General features: G+C 40.1%; 2 protein-coding genes across 3 annotated transcripts; both read left to right on the top strand.

Moving 5' to 3' along the window:
• The first annotated feature begins 231 nt into the window (after positions 1 to 231).
• Positions 232 to 17486, top strand: krit1 (KRIT1 ankyrin repeat containing). Of its 2 annotated transcripts, XM_068711114.1 has the most exons (18): positions 238 to 321; positions 10433 to 10602; positions 11415 to 11584; positions 11866 to 12022; positions 12211 to 12297; positions 12379 to 12508; positions 12595 to 12838; positions 13070 to 13185; positions 13354 to 13497; positions 13622 to 13778; positions 14195 to 14302; positions 14824 to 14980; positions 15235 to 15386; positions 15472 to 15638; positions 15761 to 15848; positions 15949 to 16155; positions 16877 to 16993; positions 17155 to 17486. In XM_068711114.1, exons 3-18 carry the CDS (start codon positions 11483 to 11485, stop codon positions 17242 to 17244), a joined length of 2223 nt encoding a protein of 740 aa, XP_068567215.1. In that variant the 5' UTR covers positions 238 to 321; positions 10433 to 10602; positions 11415 to 11482; the 3' UTR covers positions 17245 to 17486. The 2 variants fall into 2 exon arrangements, with proteins under 2 accessions (XP_068567216.1, XP_068567215.1); XM_068711115.1 differs by lacking the exon at positions 10433 to 10602 and having other exon boundaries at positions 232 to 321.
• Positions 6790 to 9613, top strand: LOC137872726 (protein rapunzel-like). The gene is made up of 2 exons (XM_068711121.1): positions 6790 to 6898; positions 8353 to 9613. The coding sequence occupies exon 2, from the start codon at positions 8397 to 8399 to the stop codon at positions 9075 to 9077; it is 681 nt and encodes a 226-aa protein (XP_068567222.1). The 5' UTR covers positions 6790 to 6898; positions 8353 to 8396; the 3' UTR covers positions 9078 to 9613.
• Positions 17487 to 18245: the final 759 nt, after the last annotated feature.

The raw sequence follows: 18245 nt of genomic DNA, 5'->3' as shown, positions 1-18245 counted from the left end.
TTTAAAACTGCTTTGTGTAGTTACTGTATAGCTGTCAACAAGCAGACTTTCTTGAACTACCAACATATTAAATAATGACATATCAACCAACAATATATCAACAATATATTTTTTCTAAACCCATTTATAACTCAGTTTCCATGTTACCTCTGGGTCTTATACAGATCCTGCTGGTTGAAGTGCCTTTGGAGGGGAAGGAGAAGAAAAGAAAGAAAGTCCTCCTGGCCACAAAGATCCAAGCAGCAGGAGACAAATCCAAATCCATATTGGATTATGTTGACGAAACAGTGAGACCAATATCCAACAACCAAGGCTTCATCGGTGAGTGTGGGACGTATGTGACATTCGCACTCATGCATATTTATAAGACGTCATTTAAACCAGTGGCATGTGACTCTTTAAAGTGAAGGAAAAGCCTACTCGTGACCCCGTGTTGTCACAGGCTGCACGTGTTTGAGTTGTCTTGTAACATTGGGAGTCACGGCTGTAAACACCATTTGGGGTTTCAGGAAAGCGTGTGGTGCATATGAAGAAATTCCCCCTCGGAAATGAAGGAAAGGAGGCCTCGCTTTTTGTTGTGTCAGTGAGACAGTCGATACGATACAAATAAACTAAGAAATAAAAAATAAATTAAAAAAATAGTAAAATAATTGATCAAAAATCAACAAATAAAACAAAAATAACAGAAATAAAACAGAAATAAAACAGAAAAGCGACGACGTCACATAAAAGCCAGTTTGTAAAAATGTGTTTTAAGAAGTGATTTAAAAGAGATTACGGATTGTGCGAGCCTTATCTCCTCAGGCAGCTCGTTCCAAAGCCGTGGGGCTCTGATGGCAAAAGCACAGTCACCTTTAGTTTAGTTAATGTTAATGCCTTGTGACTGTGGAGGAATGAAAGGTGTTTGTCTTGATCCTGTTGTTCACCAAACCACTCACAACTGGCTTTTTCATCTTTGGAACATCAACGGGACAGTTTCACATCCAGCAGGGGCATCCTCAGTCTGTTGCTTTTCGAACAAAGAACAATAAAGTGAGAGAGGTGTGAAACAAGATCACAGTGATCAACTTGCACTTCAGTTAGACTTTGAAGAAGACACAGCTGTTGTCCAGATATATGTCTTGCTAATTGGATGGTGCAGGCTGAGCAGTGTGCTCCAGTTTCTCTTCTCTCCCAGGTTAAAATTCCGCTAGTACTAAAAGAAGTTTGTGAATTTGAAAGGTTTCTGCATTTGTATTATTTTGATGTACCTCAAATGTCCTCTACTGTCTGAGTGACACCTTTATGACAAATGTGCTTGATATTCATGTTTTTGGACGAGCATCCCACAGAGTATTTCATCCCTCAGAGGACAGACTGAGGCAGTGTGAGGTCCTGAGCTCTTGGGGTTGGGGAAAGTGCATCTGGTGTGTGTGTGTGTGTGGGGGGGGGGGTGAAAAGTCTGCCGATGTTTTCCTGTGTTGTCTCACATTTTTACGGGGAAGTCAAATATTACAAAACAGATGTGTCCATGACCTGTTGAATAATATTTAGTTAGCTGTCAATGATTATAGAGAAAACTGAATAGAAATTCCTGCAGTTGTTATTAAATAATCAGGCCAGGTGAATTCACGTTAAAACTGGGAACTAATCACGCCTTCTTTGACTTTTACGAGAGCAATGCAAACATCCATTTCTATCAAATATACAGTAAAGCTAATGTAAAAAGGGAAATGTGTTTCTCAGTGTGCTTAAAGCTAATGATACACTATCCACTATCCTGTTGTCAGTAACTGTATAGATATTGGCGTTTATTAATTTGACATTAATTCATTTGATTATTGTTTGCTGTTAAAGCATCTAGCCAAGTTGATATAATATGATATTTTGAGTTAAGGGTCCTTGGTGTGCAGGAAGATGATGAGGAGGCGGAGTCTCGTATTGCTGTGTGCCACAATTTAATTCTTTATACTACCACCAGATGACACCAAGGAGAGACATCTTTAAAACCCGGCTTTAGTGCTCCTACAGAACAAGTAGAAAAGGCTTTAAACATTTTGTAAAGCACTCCAATACATGCAGATTATGTTTTATACAAAGTATAAATTAAGAGTTTATTGTTATTTTTATTAGCAGGACATAAATACTAAAGAACACAAAAACAATCTAATTCAAAGTAAATAATTTGATTGAATAGAATTTCAATAAACTCTTATGTAAAAGGAAGAAACCTGAATTGAAAATGGATTAGTATTTTGTATCCGAAACTATGGACGGACACACACACACACACACACACACACACACACACATATTTACATTTATTAAGGACAGGCAGCACATTGTGGTTAAAACTTTAGGTACATCAATATTTGTTTAATATCTGTTGAGAATAAAACAACAAAGTTACCAACTCTAATTCTCTCACAGCCTAACATGCGCCTGCCAATTACTAAAAAAGAAAAACACTTTCCCTTCATTAAAAGTATGTCAGTCAATATAAACACAAACAAACGGTGGCAACAATCCGATTCCGGTCCGAGCTGAGAACGACCTCAGCTCACCCCTCCAGGCCATTTCAATGGCAGGCTTAAACCTTCCTAATCCCAAAACTGAACCAAACCGTCCACTGCCGCTGCGTCAAACCTGCTGATGTGTGGATGTGCTGCTCTCGTCCGCTCCAGTTCATACCTGAAACCAGAAGGTACCCGTCCTCCGTCCTTGGTGTCACCAGATGACACCAAGGAGAGACATCTTTAAAACCCGGCTTTAGTGCTCCTACAGAACAAGTAGAAAAGGCTTTAAACATTTTGTAAAGCACTCCAATACATGCAGATTATGTTTTATACAAAGTATAAATTAAGAGTTTATTGTTACTTTTATTAGCAGGACATAAATACTAAAGAACACAAAAACAATCTAATTCAAACTAAATAATTTGATTAAATAGAATTTCAATAAACTCTTATGTAAAAGGAAGAAACCTGAATTGAAAATGGATTAGTATTTTGTATCCGAAACTATGGACGGACACACACACACACACACACACACACACACACACACACACACACACACATATTTACATTTATTAAGGACAGGCAGCACATTGTGGTTAAAACTTTAGGTACATCAATATTTGTTTAATATCTGTTGAGAATAAAACAACAAAGTTACCAACTCTAATTCTCTCACAGCCTAACATGCGCCTGCCAATTACTAAAAAAGAAAAACACTTTCCCTTCATTAAAAGTATGTCAGTCAATATAAACACAAACAAACGGTGGCAACAATCCGATTCCGGTCCGAGCTGAGAACGACCTCAGCTCACCCCTCCAGGCCATTTCAATGGCAGGCTTAAACCTTCCTAATCCCAAAACTGAACCAAACCGTCCACTGCCGCTGCGTCAAACCTGCTGATGTGTGGATGTGCTGCTCTCGTCCGCTCCAGTTCATACCTGAAACCAGAAGGTACCCGTCCTCCGTCCTTGGTGTCACCAGATGACACCAAGGAGAGACATCTTTAAAACCCGGCTTTAGTGCTCCTACAGAACAAGTAGAAAAGGCTTTAAACATTTTGTAAAGCACTCCAATACATGCAGATTATGTTTTATACAAAGTATAAATTAAGAGTTTATTGTTACTTTTATTAGCAGGACATAAATACTAAAGAACACAAAAACAATCTAATTCAAACTAAATAATTTGATTAAATAGAATTTCAATAAACTCTTATGTAAAAGGAAGAAACCTGAATTGAAAATGGATTAGTATTTTGTATCCGAAACTATGGACGGACACACACACACACACACACACACACACACACACACACACACACACACACACACACACACACACACACCCTCCTCCAGAAAAAACAGCTCTTGAAACTTCTGATGAATTTCATTGTAACCCTCTCAGCCTCATTCTCTGCATACCTTTTGCGAGCTGTACTGAAGGGATATTTAATGTGCGCTTACAGTTTATTGTGCCCTTTAGTTGCACCTTATATCCTTGTTGTTTATTTGTGGTGATTACAAGTATTGCTATTATAGTTACAAAGTCTACCTGTATAGATATTGGCGTTTATTAATTTGACATTAATTAATTTGATTATTGTTTGCTGTTAAAGCATCTAGCCAAGTTGATATAATATGATATTTTGAGTTAAGGGTCCTTGGTGTGCAGGAAGATGATGAGGAGGCGGAGTCACGTATTGCTGTGTGCCACAATTTAATTCTTTATACTACCACCAGATGACACCAAGGAGAGACATCTTTAAAACCCGGCTTTAGTGCTCCTACAGAACAAGTAGAAAAGGCTTTAACCATTTTGTAAAGCACTCCAATACATGCAGATTATGTTTTATACAAAGTATAAATTAAGAGTTTATTGTTATTTTTATTAGCAGGACATAAATACTAAAGAACACAAAAACAATCTAATTCAAACTAAATAATTTGATTGAATAGAATTTCAATAAACTCTTATGTAAAAGGAAGAAACCTGAAATGAAAATGGATTAGTATTTTGTATCCGAAACTATGGATGGACACACACACACACACACACACACACACACACACACACACACACACCCTCCTCCAGAAAAAACAGCCCTTGAAACTTCTGATGAATTTCATTGTAACCCTCTCAGCCTCATTCTCTGCATACCTTTTATCCGAAACTATGGACGGACGGAGACACACACACACACACACACACACACACACCCTCCTCCAGAAAAAACAGCTCTTGAAACTTCTGATGAATTTCATTGTAACCCTCTCAGCCTCATTCTCTGCATACCTTTTATCCGAAACTATGGACGGACGGACACACACACACACACACACACACACACACACACACACACACACACACACACACACACCCTCCTCCAGAAAAAACAGCTCTTGAAACTTCTGATGAATTTCATTGTAACCCTCTCAGCCTCATTCTCTGCATACCTTTTATCCGAAACTATGGACGGACGGACGGACACACACACACACACACACACACACACACACACACACACACACACACACACACACACACACACACACACACACACACACACACACACACACACACACCCTCCTCCAGAAAAAACAGCTCTTGAAACTTCTGATGAATTTCATTGTAACCCTCTCAGCCTCATTCTCTGCATACCTTTTGCGAGCTGTACTGAAGGGATATTTAATGTGCGTTTACAGTTTATTGTGACCTTTAGTTGCACCTTATATCCTTGTTGTTTATTTGTGGTGATTACAATTATTGCTATTATAGTTACAAAGTCTACCTGTATAGATATTGGCGTTTATTAATTTGACATTAATTCATTTGATTATTGTTTGCTGTTAAAGCATCTAGCCAGGTTGATATAATATGATATTTTGAGTTAAGGGTCCTTGGTGTGCAGGAAGATGATGAGGAGGCGGAGTCACGTATTGCTGTGTGCCACAATTTAATTCTTTATACTACCACCAGATGACACCAAGGAGAGACATCTTTAAAACCCGGCTTTAGTGCTCCTACAGAACAAGTAGAAAAGGCTTTAAACATTTTGTAAAGCACTCCAATACATGCAGATTATGTTTTATACAAAGTATAAATTAAGAGTTTATTGTTATTTTTATTAGCAGGACATAAATACTAAAGAACACAAAAACAATCTAATTCAAACTAAATAATTTGATTGAATAGAATTTCAATAAACTCTTATGTAAAAGGAAGAAACCTGAATTGAAAATGGATTAGTATTTTGTATCCGAAACTATGGACGGACACACACACACACACACACACACACACACACACACACACACACACACACACACACACACACACACACACCCTCCTCCAGAAAAAACAGCTCTTGAAACTTCTGATGAATTTCATTGTAACCCTCTCAGCCTCATTCTCTGCATACCTTTTGCGAGCTGTACTGAAGGGATATTTAATGTGCGCTTACAGTTTATTGTGTCCTTTAGTTGCACCTTATATCCTTGTTGTTTATTTGTGGTGATTACAATTATTGCTATTATAGTTACAAAGACTACGTGAAGGGGTGAATGAGAGGCGAACAGTTAAGGTAGAAAAGCATTACATAAGTGCACTCCACTCCATTTATATGTTCGGACTGCTTCAATTACACGCCAACAAGTGCTGGTGCATTTTAAAAACAAACACTGTGGAAACTGCTCCTTTTCTGTGACACTGTCTGGAAAGAAATGTTGATGTTTAACAATTTAAAATGTTATCTTTAATGGGGTGAGCACTGCAAATGAAATTCAATGTATCTCCATTTAGCTTGTATTTCTAATCCTTGGCAAATATAACGCAATCCAGCTGCTTGTCTTGATAACAACTGACATTAATGAGAAAATATATCTTCTGTAATTTGGGTGAACTGACACTTTACACCCTTGTGCCCTGTGAACGTAACTGCTAAAAGACTTTATAAAATGTATGTGTGGACATGAAATAATGCAATATTATTAACTTTGCTATGTTTATAAATTCAATTTTGAAATGTAATTTAAATAAAGTATTCACAGCATTATTAGTGGAACTAAAAAAGTGATTGCTTCCTGGTTATAAAGTGTGACATTGTCTAATAATAGCTGGTATCTGGTCACCTATTCTAATTTGGAAGGTGTGGGGACTGGTGAGTAAAACAACACAATGAAAAGCTTACCCTGTCATTCACTGCTTGTGGTTGGAGGTTGCAGCTAGTGCATCTAGAGGAACTCCCCTCATCCAATCAGCACAGGGCATGCATGAGTCACTTCCTTGTGTTCACTTCCTTATTTGGCAGGAAGGGATGTCCTTATTGACTAGGTAGGAAAATAGTGGAAAGGAAAGTCAGACGGCTTCAGTAGACTGAGCGATTCCGACTGTTTTATCTCTGGTGAGTAAACATCTTTGTTGGAGCCATAATGTGGTTTTGTTGTTTTATTTTGTCTTTGAGGGAAACATGTGGTGGGTTTACACATAGCAGTTCTGACACTGAACACAGGGTGGCGCATTGAGTTAAAAGTGCATATAGGTAAGTGCCTGGTGAGGAGAATCAGGTGTGTGGACGGGAAGCTAACAGTTTTTGACCGTATCAATGTGACGTGTCAGCAAGCATGTCAGCGTGGGTTCTCCAGGTGTTATATTATACTGTCATGCAGTATCCTGTGGTGTTCTGCTATGGTGTCAATGTACAAGCTGAATAAACGGATCATACGGATCGAAAGAAAGACAGCGCACTGGACAGTGAAATGTTTGTGGCATGAACACGCGTCCGAACAAGTTCTACCGTTCGCCCCTCAGTGGCTTTAAAGATAAAATGGATATTTGTTAAAGTCATTACAATCTTTCATATCGTTGCTTTCTAATCTATGACCTGAAGGATGTTTTAAACTCTGTGTGATAGCTGAGTCAGCTAGGACTGACGGATTAAATGAAAGTAAAAGATGGTTGATTCTTGTGCATGTGTGGGACTGTAAATCAGGAAATGAGAGAAACAGGCTCTAAAACAAAGTACATCCCCAGTTATTAAAGTGCAAGGTGCCAAATAGCCACTGGAAGTTATCTGAATTGATAAAGATGAAACAACAAAGGTCACCACACGTAACCATTTGTTTATTTCCTGTCTTTGTGTTACTATGAAGACACACCCACTGTGGTCCCTGAGTTATTTTTCCTGCAGGACAACATTGTGAAGGATGATTGTCAAAACTATGAGAAAGATGCATCACAGATAGATTTGGGTCTGTTGTCTCATAAACTAGTTGTATATTTCTATAATGCTGAAATTAAGTGTTTTTTTTATTAACAATATGTCAAAAAATGATTTCCCAAAACACAATGCTTGCTTAATTTTTAACTGAATGCCAAAAATGTAACCGGTATGTATATTTTCTGGTTCTCATTTTATGCTATTAAACTAAATAACTTTCATGCTGTTGTTTGGACATAATAAGCAACTCTAATTCATAACAGATGAATCAATAATAAAACTATTGTTTACTTTAAGCCCAAGGTTCCTCCTCATGATGAAGCTCTGTGTATCCCTGCAGACAACATGAGCCCACATGTGACCAGTTAGTAACATTAGACCGTAAGAGGACACCTTCTACAATATGGCTTTTGTGCAGCAGCTGGTGACATGTGGGCTGTAGCATTAGCAACCTGAGAGTTAGCCATGAGCGTAATTTTTAGGGTATTGCAAAGACCCTCTGTGACCAATGATTTAGGTAAAGCTTTTAGATTGTGGTCAGAAGATGATGTCACCATGTACAGATTCAGTCTAAAAGACATACTAGATATATGTATGATCTACTTTAAACATATTGTTTTGTGTTTTCATCTCTCCAGCCTATAAACTTACTTTGTGTCGAAGGCAGAAGAAAAGCACCATAATGGCTGATGCACCAAACAAAACTGCAGTCAAGGTGCTGTTCTGTGTGGAAAAGGTGTCTTCCTTCGCCTCCTCCATCGACCCCATCTTTGGCATAGTCTCCTCCCTGGTTAGGGTGGCTCGCAAGGGCCTCGATACAGAAGAGGGCCACGCTCTAGATAAGGAGTTCCAGCCGCTCCACTCCAAACTGGAGACCATCTCTGTAAAGAACCACCAATGCCTGAGGCAGATCCGCATCGACGAGGTGAACGAGACCTATGGCAATCACGAGGAGTACATTAAGCACCAGTACACTGCCTTCAACAACATGGTGGCACAGGTGAAGAAAGATCCAGACAACGCCCAGTGCTACATGGAGGCCTTTGAGAAGATTTACGAGAGGGACAAGAGCAACCTGAGCCTGGATGTCTACTACCGTGGTGTGATGGGTACCAAGCTGCTGTTTGGAAGACCCCTGCTGAAGGTGTACCTGGACAACTGCGATGGCGACCGGGAGATCATGGAGCGCCGCTGTTCACACATCACCCACCTGTTCCACATGGGCCTCATCGCCCTCATGGCCTACACAGCTGTTACAGAGGATGACGAGGCCAAGGTGCAGAAGGAGTGGGACAAGAAGGTGGCGGACATCCAGGAGAAGATGCAGGAGGTGCTCCGCCAGTGCAAAGACAAGTCGTCCTGAACACGGGCCATCAGAGAGAACAATGTCTACTCTTAGCTGTGGACCAATGAAAAAAAGACAAAATATATTATAATATATATATCGTAATAAAACCAAAGCCATGCTTTCATTATTATTGTGATTGCAACATATTAGTTATTGTATCGACATTGTGTATCGTTTTTTTTTGTTTCAAAGAGACCACTGTATGTTTCAGTTGATTTGTGTTACTTGCCAATATATGCTGAAGTTTTGTACAATCTCTTCAATTAAAATGCACTTATTAGTCGATAAAGTTGTATATTTGTGAAGTCCATTTCATCCACACTAAAACCAACAATCTATATTTAAAAAAACATCAGTAGCAGTAAAAGTTATGAGGCTGTGTATAGGCTATAGCTCTGAATTCAACATGGATGAATACTTTGTATCCATACAACACAAACAAACCGCCCTCTTCCATAAATAACACCTCTTAATACTTCTGTTGAATATACCGAATGTTAAACCGAGCTACATGAAACAAGATGATACAGATAATAAATTCATCAAAACTATTTGATTCCATTCCTTACCTTCAATGTTGAATATTACACGTGGTAGAAAGATGTGGTATGTGTCTAACAATATTTAAGAAAATTCAATAGGGGGTAGGACAATGCAGATTAGTTTAGCATAGCATAGTGTTTCTGAAACAGGGGAACAGCGTGGCTGGCTCTGTCCAATGGTAGCAAAATCTACCTGCCAACACATCTAAGCCTCACTAATTAAAACCTCGTATCTCATTTGTTAAATCTTTACAAACCAAAATTAAAAGAAAAATGTAGGGTTATGTTTCGGACTATTCCTTGACAGGGAGTACTGGAGTCTCCTTAGAGTCAAGAATGTTGTCCAACATAACCCCTGTAAAAAAAAGAAAGAAAGCGAATTGTTGTTTTAACCCTTTCTTTAACTTGTTAAGTAGTATTTTTTTAAATATGCTAACAGGCAGATATTGTAACTGCAAAGCTAGCATGTTTCCCCTTTATTCAGTCTTTGTCCTGAAGTAAGCTAACCAGCTGCTAGCTGCATCTTAATATTTAACTCAGTGGTGTCAATAAAGAGGAAAAAGAGAAAACTCTCACAAATATCAGCAGCGTTAATTGAATGTCTTTTGCAATTATATACTTTATCTTTATAAAAATAAATAATTAAATAGCTATTGATTTTTAGGGCATTTAGCAAGTAGATTCAGTTAATAGATACTGAAAACCTGCAATGACAACATTTAACAACAAAGCTGCCGCACTGAGTCCCCCTCGCCGCCAGAGTCCTCTGTTGTCCGACTGTAATCGCTGTCATGAAACGTAACACGACTCCTCTGTTTGTGTCTGCAGCCCTGCCCCAATTTACAGGCCCGCGACTACTGCAACACAAATATCCACTCCGGGAGTTTATCCGGAGCTGTCTGCAGGACTGTTACATTTAACAAGCTAAAACTACTCGAGAGCCCGGAAGAGCTGTGTTTGGTCTGATTGAGGGGGAAAAAAAAGTCGCGTCACTTTCGGTAAGTTTCATTTGCTCAACGAGCGGAAAAGCGGTGGTGATGATGAACGTAGCATCCCGGCTACAGCTGCTGATTCAGTCCAAAAAGTTGATCGTGTTTATTGTAGACTAGAACATGTGTCGATACTGGTTTGACACAGCAGGCCGATGTAGTCTGAAACATAGCATATGATATAACGTTACTTGATAATAACTGTTTATAGTCAACAGAGTTTGGTTTCCGGGGCGTAACCTTCCTCTGAACTCAACAAGTTGGGTTGTGAGCTGAATGTCATATACTTGTGAAATGCATTACTACAACACTTTCATAATGCATGATAAACGTTTCTATAAACCTCTATATTATGATGTCTTAACCACAGTCATGAGGCAACACAGGTGCCAGGTGTACAATGTTAAGTATCACAGTTGTTTGTGTTTTTAATTAATCCAACGATTATTGTCTCAATTAACAGATATTTAGTTGTTAAAATGTCAAGACAGAGAAAAGCAGCAAATCCCTACATTTGAGAAGTTGAAATGAGAGAATGTTTGCTTGAAATATGTCTTAAACATCAAATTGATTATCAAGATAGTTGCTGATGAATTCTATTAAAGAAGGATGAATAAATTAATCGAATTACAATCAGCCTAAATATTGAATAAAGCGTCAAACGACATTCCCAAAGCGTCATCACATTTCTGGTATTTAGTTATTAAGTAAAGTTATTGTGGGTTTATACTTTGATGTAAACGACGTCTTATAAGCATGACGTGAGTGACTTATCTCAACACTTGTGAAAACATGTATCCCCCTGTGATCCTCTGCTTCAGGGATGCCTCTCCACAGCATTTGGCCCACGTGCAGAAGGTTTTGTCGGGACTGAGAAAGAGTCAACAGTATGGGCAACGAGGACACCCTCGAGGATGTGTTCATTGCCGTCATCCGCCCAAAGAGTCAAGTCAGCCTGAGCTCAAAGGAGTACAGAGCCAAAGCCTATGAGGTAAGTCTGACAGCAGATCGCCTGTGGCCTCAACATCTAAGGCAAACGTTATTCATATTTAATCTAGAATAAAACAAAGGGAAGAGAATTACAGAAGCTTAATGTAGTTTTTGTTAGTTTAAAACTGCTTTGTGTAGTTACTGTATAGCTGTCAACAAGCAGACTTTCTTGAACTACCAACATATTAAATAATGACATATCAACCAACAATATATCAACAATATATTTTTTCTAAACCCATTTATAACTCAGTTTCCATGTTACCTCTGGGTCTTATACAGATCCTGCTGGTTGAAGTGCCTTTGGAGGGGAAGGAGAAGAAAAGAAAGAAAGTCCTTCTGGCCACAAAGATCCAAGCAGCAGGAGACAAATCCAAATCCATATTGGATTATGTTGACGAAACAGTGAGACCAATATCCAACAACCAAGGCTTCATCGGTGAGTGTGGGACGTATGTGACATTCGCACTCATGCATATTTATAAGACGTCATTTAAACCAGTGGCATGTGACTCTTTAAAGTGAAGGAAAAGCCTACTCGTGACCCCGTGTTGTCACAGGCTGCACGTGTTTGAGTTGTCTTGTAACATTGGGAGTCACGGCTGTAAACACCATTTGGGGTTTCAGGAAAGCGTGTGGTGCATATGAAGAAATTCCCCCTCGGAAATGAAGGAAAGGAGGCCTCGCTTTTTGTTGTGCCAGTCAGTGTTAAAGGTGAGCAAAATACAAAGAGTCTGTCTCAGATATTGTAAAAGATAGTTAACATACTGTATATTAATAAATCCCTCTGAACAGACAACAGCAAGCCTGTGTACAGCGCCGGGAGCCCGAGCTTCTACTGCTTCCAGGACATCATGCGGGTGTGCAGCGAGACCAGTGCTCACTTCTGCCCCATCACCTCCAAGATGCTTCTGGCTTTAGACAAGTGAGGATGTGTTTGAAAAGACGGTGTCTTCGGATGAGGCATCTGAGGACGCCGAGCTTTAACGTTGCCTCTTCTGACCTCTGTAGGTGGTTGGCGGAGCAGCACAGCGTGCCTCATGCTGTCCCCGCTCTGTTCAGACCGGCACCCGTTGAGCGGGTGAAGACCAACGTCAGCAACCCGGCCTACTGCAGCGAGGGCAAGCTGAGTGACGAGGGTCTGCACATGGGCTACACTGCTCTGGAGATCAAGAGCAAGATGATGTCCCTGGAGAAGGCCGACATGTGCATCCTCAACCCGCTTTACGGCTCTGACCTGCAGTACACCAACCGGGTGAGTCAGCTTCTTTTAGAACCAGAAAATGGATGGGGAGTGGACATGTTTGATGTCAATTATCAAGGGAGACTGGTTGTCTGAAAGGTATATATATATATATATTTTTTTTTTTTTTTTAAAGTGCCCTTTGTATGTAATGTAGACTTGAAAATGGGATTTTCTTTGCACTGGGACCTAAATCAAACCTCCCTTTTCATTTTTCCTGCTCGTCTGGTTTTTTGTTTGCAGGTGGACAAAGTTATCATCAACCCGTACTTTGGGCTCGGTGCACCCGACTACTCCAAGATCCAGATCCCCAAGAGGGAGAAGTGGCAACACGGTCCTAACTGTGTGGCAGAAGACAAGTGAGGGGTTATTCTTTCAACCTTGTTGTTGTTGTTACTATCATCCTCTTTGGGTCTCATTTCTGTGCCACAGGCTCATGACCTTTTCCCAACTTTCCTTCTTTTTCTTTCCATCTTCAACATCATGTAGTTTAAAAAAGGAAATGATTTTAACAAAATTTTCTGCAGGGAGCGTCAGTGGGTGGACGACTTCCCCCTCCACCGCAGTGCCTGTGAAGGAGACACGGAGCTGCTGTCTAAGCTCCTGGACAGCGGTTTCTCAGTCAAGCAGCTGGACAGCGACCACTGGGCTCCCATTCACTACGCCTGCTGGTGAGTCCGACTCTCAACTCGCAGCACGGGAGAGTCCGAAGCATCCAAAAGGTCTCATCTGCTCGGATTCTCGTTTGTCTCGTTAATGACGACTTTTGGTAAAGTTGAGTTTGGTTCCACCCAGGCACGGTAAAGTGGAGGCGACCAAGCTGTTACTGGAGAAAGGTAACTGCAATCCAAACTTGCTGAACGGCCAGCTCAGCTCTCCTCTGCACTTTGCAGCCAGAGGAGGCCACGCGGAGATAGTGCAACTCCTGCTGCAGCACCCCGAGATTGACCGGGTACGAAACATGCACTACTTTCCAAAGATGTACAAAACATGTTGATTTTTAATATAGAAAGCAGTAAAGAATAAAAAATGTATCTATTGTAGAGAGAGAACAGAGAAAAGCACTGTGACTCCTCAACTACTTTTATATTTGATTTAATTGAATTGAATCTATGACTAATCTGTGACCTTTTCTCAGTGATAACATAAATATCATGATAAACAGCAGCCATCCATTGTGCATCAAGGGTGTGTTTACAGCTTTTACAACAAATTGAATATTTTATGTTTGTTACACTGGATATATTGTACACATTTGATTTATGTAGTAACTGCTATATGTTGCTGATTTAGACATAACATTTTTGTACTGTGTCACATCTCACAAGAGGATAACCAGTAAACACTAAATGACTTTTCCACCACCAGCACATAGAGGACCAGCAGAAGAGATCGCCCCTTCAGGTGTGTGAGGAGAACAAACAGAACGAATGGGAGGAGACGGTGAAGCTTCTGCAGCAAACCAGCAGCAAACCTGTGAGTCACACGTCAGACGCTTTAATTACTGTATTTGTTTTGCAAACATGCTGATCTCACGCAGCTTCCACTTTGCTTTGGCAAGTCGTGTCTTTACAGTGATGACAGACGTTGTGTATATGTGTTTATGGGTTTTTTTTACATTTTTTACATGGTTTTCTCCGTAATGAGAGCCTTTTGTGACAAGACACTTATGAAGTTTTTATTACTTTATCCAAACATACTCTCAAGTACACTACACTTCTCCATAAGTAAGTTTTTCTTTTGTAGAGGAATTGTATTTCCCTAATTGAAGTGCTTACATATATTAAACTAGACTATGTGCTTGAGGGGCATGTAAAGAACTTAAGTCTTTTATAACATATTTCTGCGGCAGTCTGCTGCTCACTAACTAGATGGCGCTAACTCCTCAAGCATAGTCCGAGTTGTGCTGCAGATTTTAATGAAACGTTTTATTTTTCAACACAGAACTAAGTTGTCTGACTTGATTTTGTTTTGTGGTGCGTTTGTGTGTTCCACAGTATGAGAAGGTGCGTATCTACCGCATGGACGGCTCGTATCGCTCCGTGGAACTGAAGCACGGCAACAACACAACGGTGCAGCAGATCATGGAAGGCATGCGTCTGTCACAGGACACCCAGCAGTACTTCACCATCTGGATCTGCTCAGAGAACCTCCGTGAGTTCACTCAGAAGACATGTGTCCTAAAACCTCTCGTTCATCCTGTGGCTGTTAAACCACAGGATCAAACACCAAGAGGACAGACATTTTATCAAACTTTTTTTTCTACCAGGAAAGTTTGATCGGATATTGTAGGATGATATTTAGTCCTCAGAGTCTAAGAAGACAAAAACTTTTTCTTAAACCTTTTTTGTGTAATTGTATGTAAAAGAAGACTGAGGTTAGCATTGGTGTGCATTGTTGTGTGTCAGACCTGCAGCTGAAGCCGTATCACAAGCCCCTGCAGCACCTGCGGATCTGGACAGAGATTGTGACGGACCTGACGGTGCTCGATCCTCAAAGGGAAACGCCTCAGCTCTTCCTCCGCAGGGACGTCCGGCTCCCTCTCGAAGTTGAGAAAAAGGTAGCTCAATTTATATTATACAAGAAGCTGCCTGATTGTGGCCTTGAAATGTGTTGGTTAGTCACTACTCACTGTTTTGTTCCAGGTGGAGGACCCTCTGGCCATCCTCATTCTGTTCGACGAGGCGCGTCACTGCCTCCTGAAGGGCTTCTTTCCTGCTCCGGACAGCAAGCTGATCACACTGGCCAGCCTTCTCCTGCAGATCATATACGGCAGCTATGAGAGCAAGAAGCACAAGCAAGGGTTCCTCAAGTAAAACACAGTTTCAACTCACATTTAAACCTAATATTGCACTGACCTCATATATGTTAACATGAAACTTTTTGCTGAGTTGTTGTGTGAACTAAAAAGGTGCTGTGGTTTGTTTTCAACAGTGAGGAAAACCTGAAATCAATTGTGCCGATATCCAAAGTGAAAAGCAAAGCATACCACTGGACCAACAGGATTCTGCATGAATACAAAGTACACCGGAAGTATTCGTTGTAGAAATTCCTTTCGTAGCCTTAGAATGATATCCCACTGCTGGCTTCATGGACGGGCTGTTTCTCTCCCTCTCTGACAGGCCCTGAGCACCAGTGAGGGGGTGAGTAAAGAGATGCACCACCTGCAGCGACTCTTCCTGCAGAACTGCTGGGACGTCCCGACCTACGGGGCGGCCTTCTTCACGGGCCAGGTCTACACCAAGGCCAGCGCCAGCAACCACAAAGTCATCCGCGTCTACGTGGGGGTCAACACAAAGGGGCTGCACCTCATGAATATGGAGACCAAGGTATCGTCACCTTTTATTCAAGGTTTTGAATTTCAACTCTACTCCCAATTTCCTCATGTTATCTGCAAATATAACTTATTAAAATTAATAAATTATAGATCTGCAATGTTGCTACACAAGCTGCTTGGAAAACAGGATTTACTGTTCTTCACTGTTCTTCACTTAATCAGTAATAACACATGCTGGGCAGCAAAACACATTTCAAACCCACAGAACATTATTTTAAATTCTAGTAATGATCCCAAAGTTTTCTGAGCACCAGATGTGTTTGGCTGAATTTTGGGGAAATGTATAGAAAATGATGCACAACACATCTAGAATATCTCCTTTTGTTTTGAAGGTTTCACGTCATTTATACATTTTTAGTAGTATTATTTTAGCATTATTATATTAGCACTTTATTTAAACATCATATAGCCTCAATGATGAGCCGAGATGAGCTGATACTCAATATACTGTATATGTTACTGTGATACTCTGTGGATATATTTCCAACTTTAAGGCTTCGTGAGGGGAAAAATAAAAGGGGGAAACTGGATAAACAAAGAGTTACAGTGTGTAAGAAAGCTGAGATGAATGACGCTACAAGGGAGAGGCTAGTTGTTTAAATTTCGCACAAACTTCTATATGGATGAGTTATTTAATATTATATACTAAAATAAAATTTTGAATTTTAGTATATAATTTTAATGTAAATGTTATTTTTTTCTTCTTCTTCCAGGTCCTTCTCATCAGTTTAGAGTACAGCACATTCATGTGGCAGCTTGGGCACGCCGACCAGTACTTCCAGATACACAGTGGGGACAATAAAATGAACTTCATTGTGCACACAAAACAGGTAACTCTCTTCCAGGACTTTTCCAAATGGCTCAAAGTTGTTTAAAGAATATTGTATACAAATAATGCAACCAGAGTGCATTTCTACAGCAGGATATTTTGATGTTGAAATTATGTTAAATCATAAACACTGCCTCACTTGTGTTCATCATTTCCTTACAGGCTGGCCTTATTGTAAAGCTCTTGATGAAGCTCAGCGGACAGATGACACCAAATGATAAAAGCGTAACGGACAAATATGCCTACGGCTGAAAAACTGTTGAAGAAACCTCAGCTGCCATAGATCCCCGTGCAGGTTCTTCCTACTGACTCTCAACTGACTGCAGTACTCCGGACGAGTCTCTCCAAGTCTCTCCACCAGCGCCTCATTTTGTATATTAGGCTTATTGATATCTTTTACAACCTCACATTGTGTATTTTGACAAGTCATATATTTTGAGTGCATGTAAATATGTTTATTTAATGTTGTTTTAATAAAGTGATGTATGAATGAGGATGTATTGGGAATTTGTGTTGATAAGTCTGAACCACATTATGTTTTATCAATATAATGAATTAATATAACATGACCCGTTGAAGCAACTAGCTGTGAATTGAGGGAAGTGAAATAATAAGGAATGATGTGGATCGTTGACGCTAAAAAGAAATCCCTAAAAAGAAAATAATTTTCAGTTGATATAGAGGATGCAACCATGACACAAACTGGTTATTAATAAGCAAGATGTGCATATATTTTGTGCATCTTATCTCACTCTAAAGCAAGGAATCTCTGTATGTCTGTCTGTCTGTGTGTCCTGCGGATATCTGGAGAACCGCTCATCCGATCCACTTCACACTTGGTGGGGGTGTATTGTGAGGATGTTGCTTTTTTTTAATTTGGAGCCAAACGCGACACATTCTCCGGTTAGCAGCAGAGGCTGAGTTTCAAGTCTCTGCAGAGAGTCCAGCATGTCGTCCGCAGCGGGCAGACAGCGGCTCTTTGCAGTTCACTTTGGCTGCTAACGTTAAATGAATGCTGGATAACATAAGTGAACTTTTCCTCACTTTCCTGAAGTAGTCGAGCACGAGGAGCGGATAGCCTACACAGGAACAGCACCACTCTACCATTGCAATGCAAATTGTGTACTTGTGTAACTTATAACTTAACTGCATTTCTCTGTCAGGTAAATGTAGTACTACAAGATTTTTTTTCACTGAAGTAGAAACACACAGTAAGTAGCAGGCTATACAGCTTAGTTATAAGCTTCTTTAAG

This window comes from Cebidichthys violaceus, unplaced genomic scaffold, assembly GCF_023349555.1.
Source record: "Cebidichthys violaceus isolate CVI_PGR_0920_01 unplaced genomic scaffold, fCebVio1.0.p SCAF_16, whole genome shotgun sequence".
Lineage (NCBI taxonomy): Eukaryota > Metazoa > Chordata > Actinopteri > Perciformes > Stichaeidae > Cebidichthys > Cebidichthys violaceus.
Note: the sequence above shows the minus strand (reverse complement) of the source record. Positions and strands in the feature narration are given on the sequence as shown.

Excerpts from the sequence above, each read along its gene's own strand:
- LOC137872726 (XM_068711121.1), top strand. The coding sequence starts at position 8,397 with ATGGCTGATGCACCAAACAAAACTGCAGTCAAGGTGCTGTTCTGTGTG.
- krit1 (XM_068711115.1), top strand. The coding sequence starts at position 11,483 with ATGGGCAACGAGGACACCCTCGAGGATGTGTTCATTGCCGTCATCCGC. Across the intron at positions 13,186-13,353 it reads AACTGTGTGGCAGAAGACAA|GGAGCGTCAGTGGGTGGACG; the intron begins GTGAGGGGTTAT and ends AATTTTCTGCAG. Across the intron at positions 16,994-17,154 it reads TCATTGTGCACACAAAACAG|GCTGGCCTTATTGTAAAGCT; the intron begins GTAACTCTCTTC and ends ATTTCCTTACAG.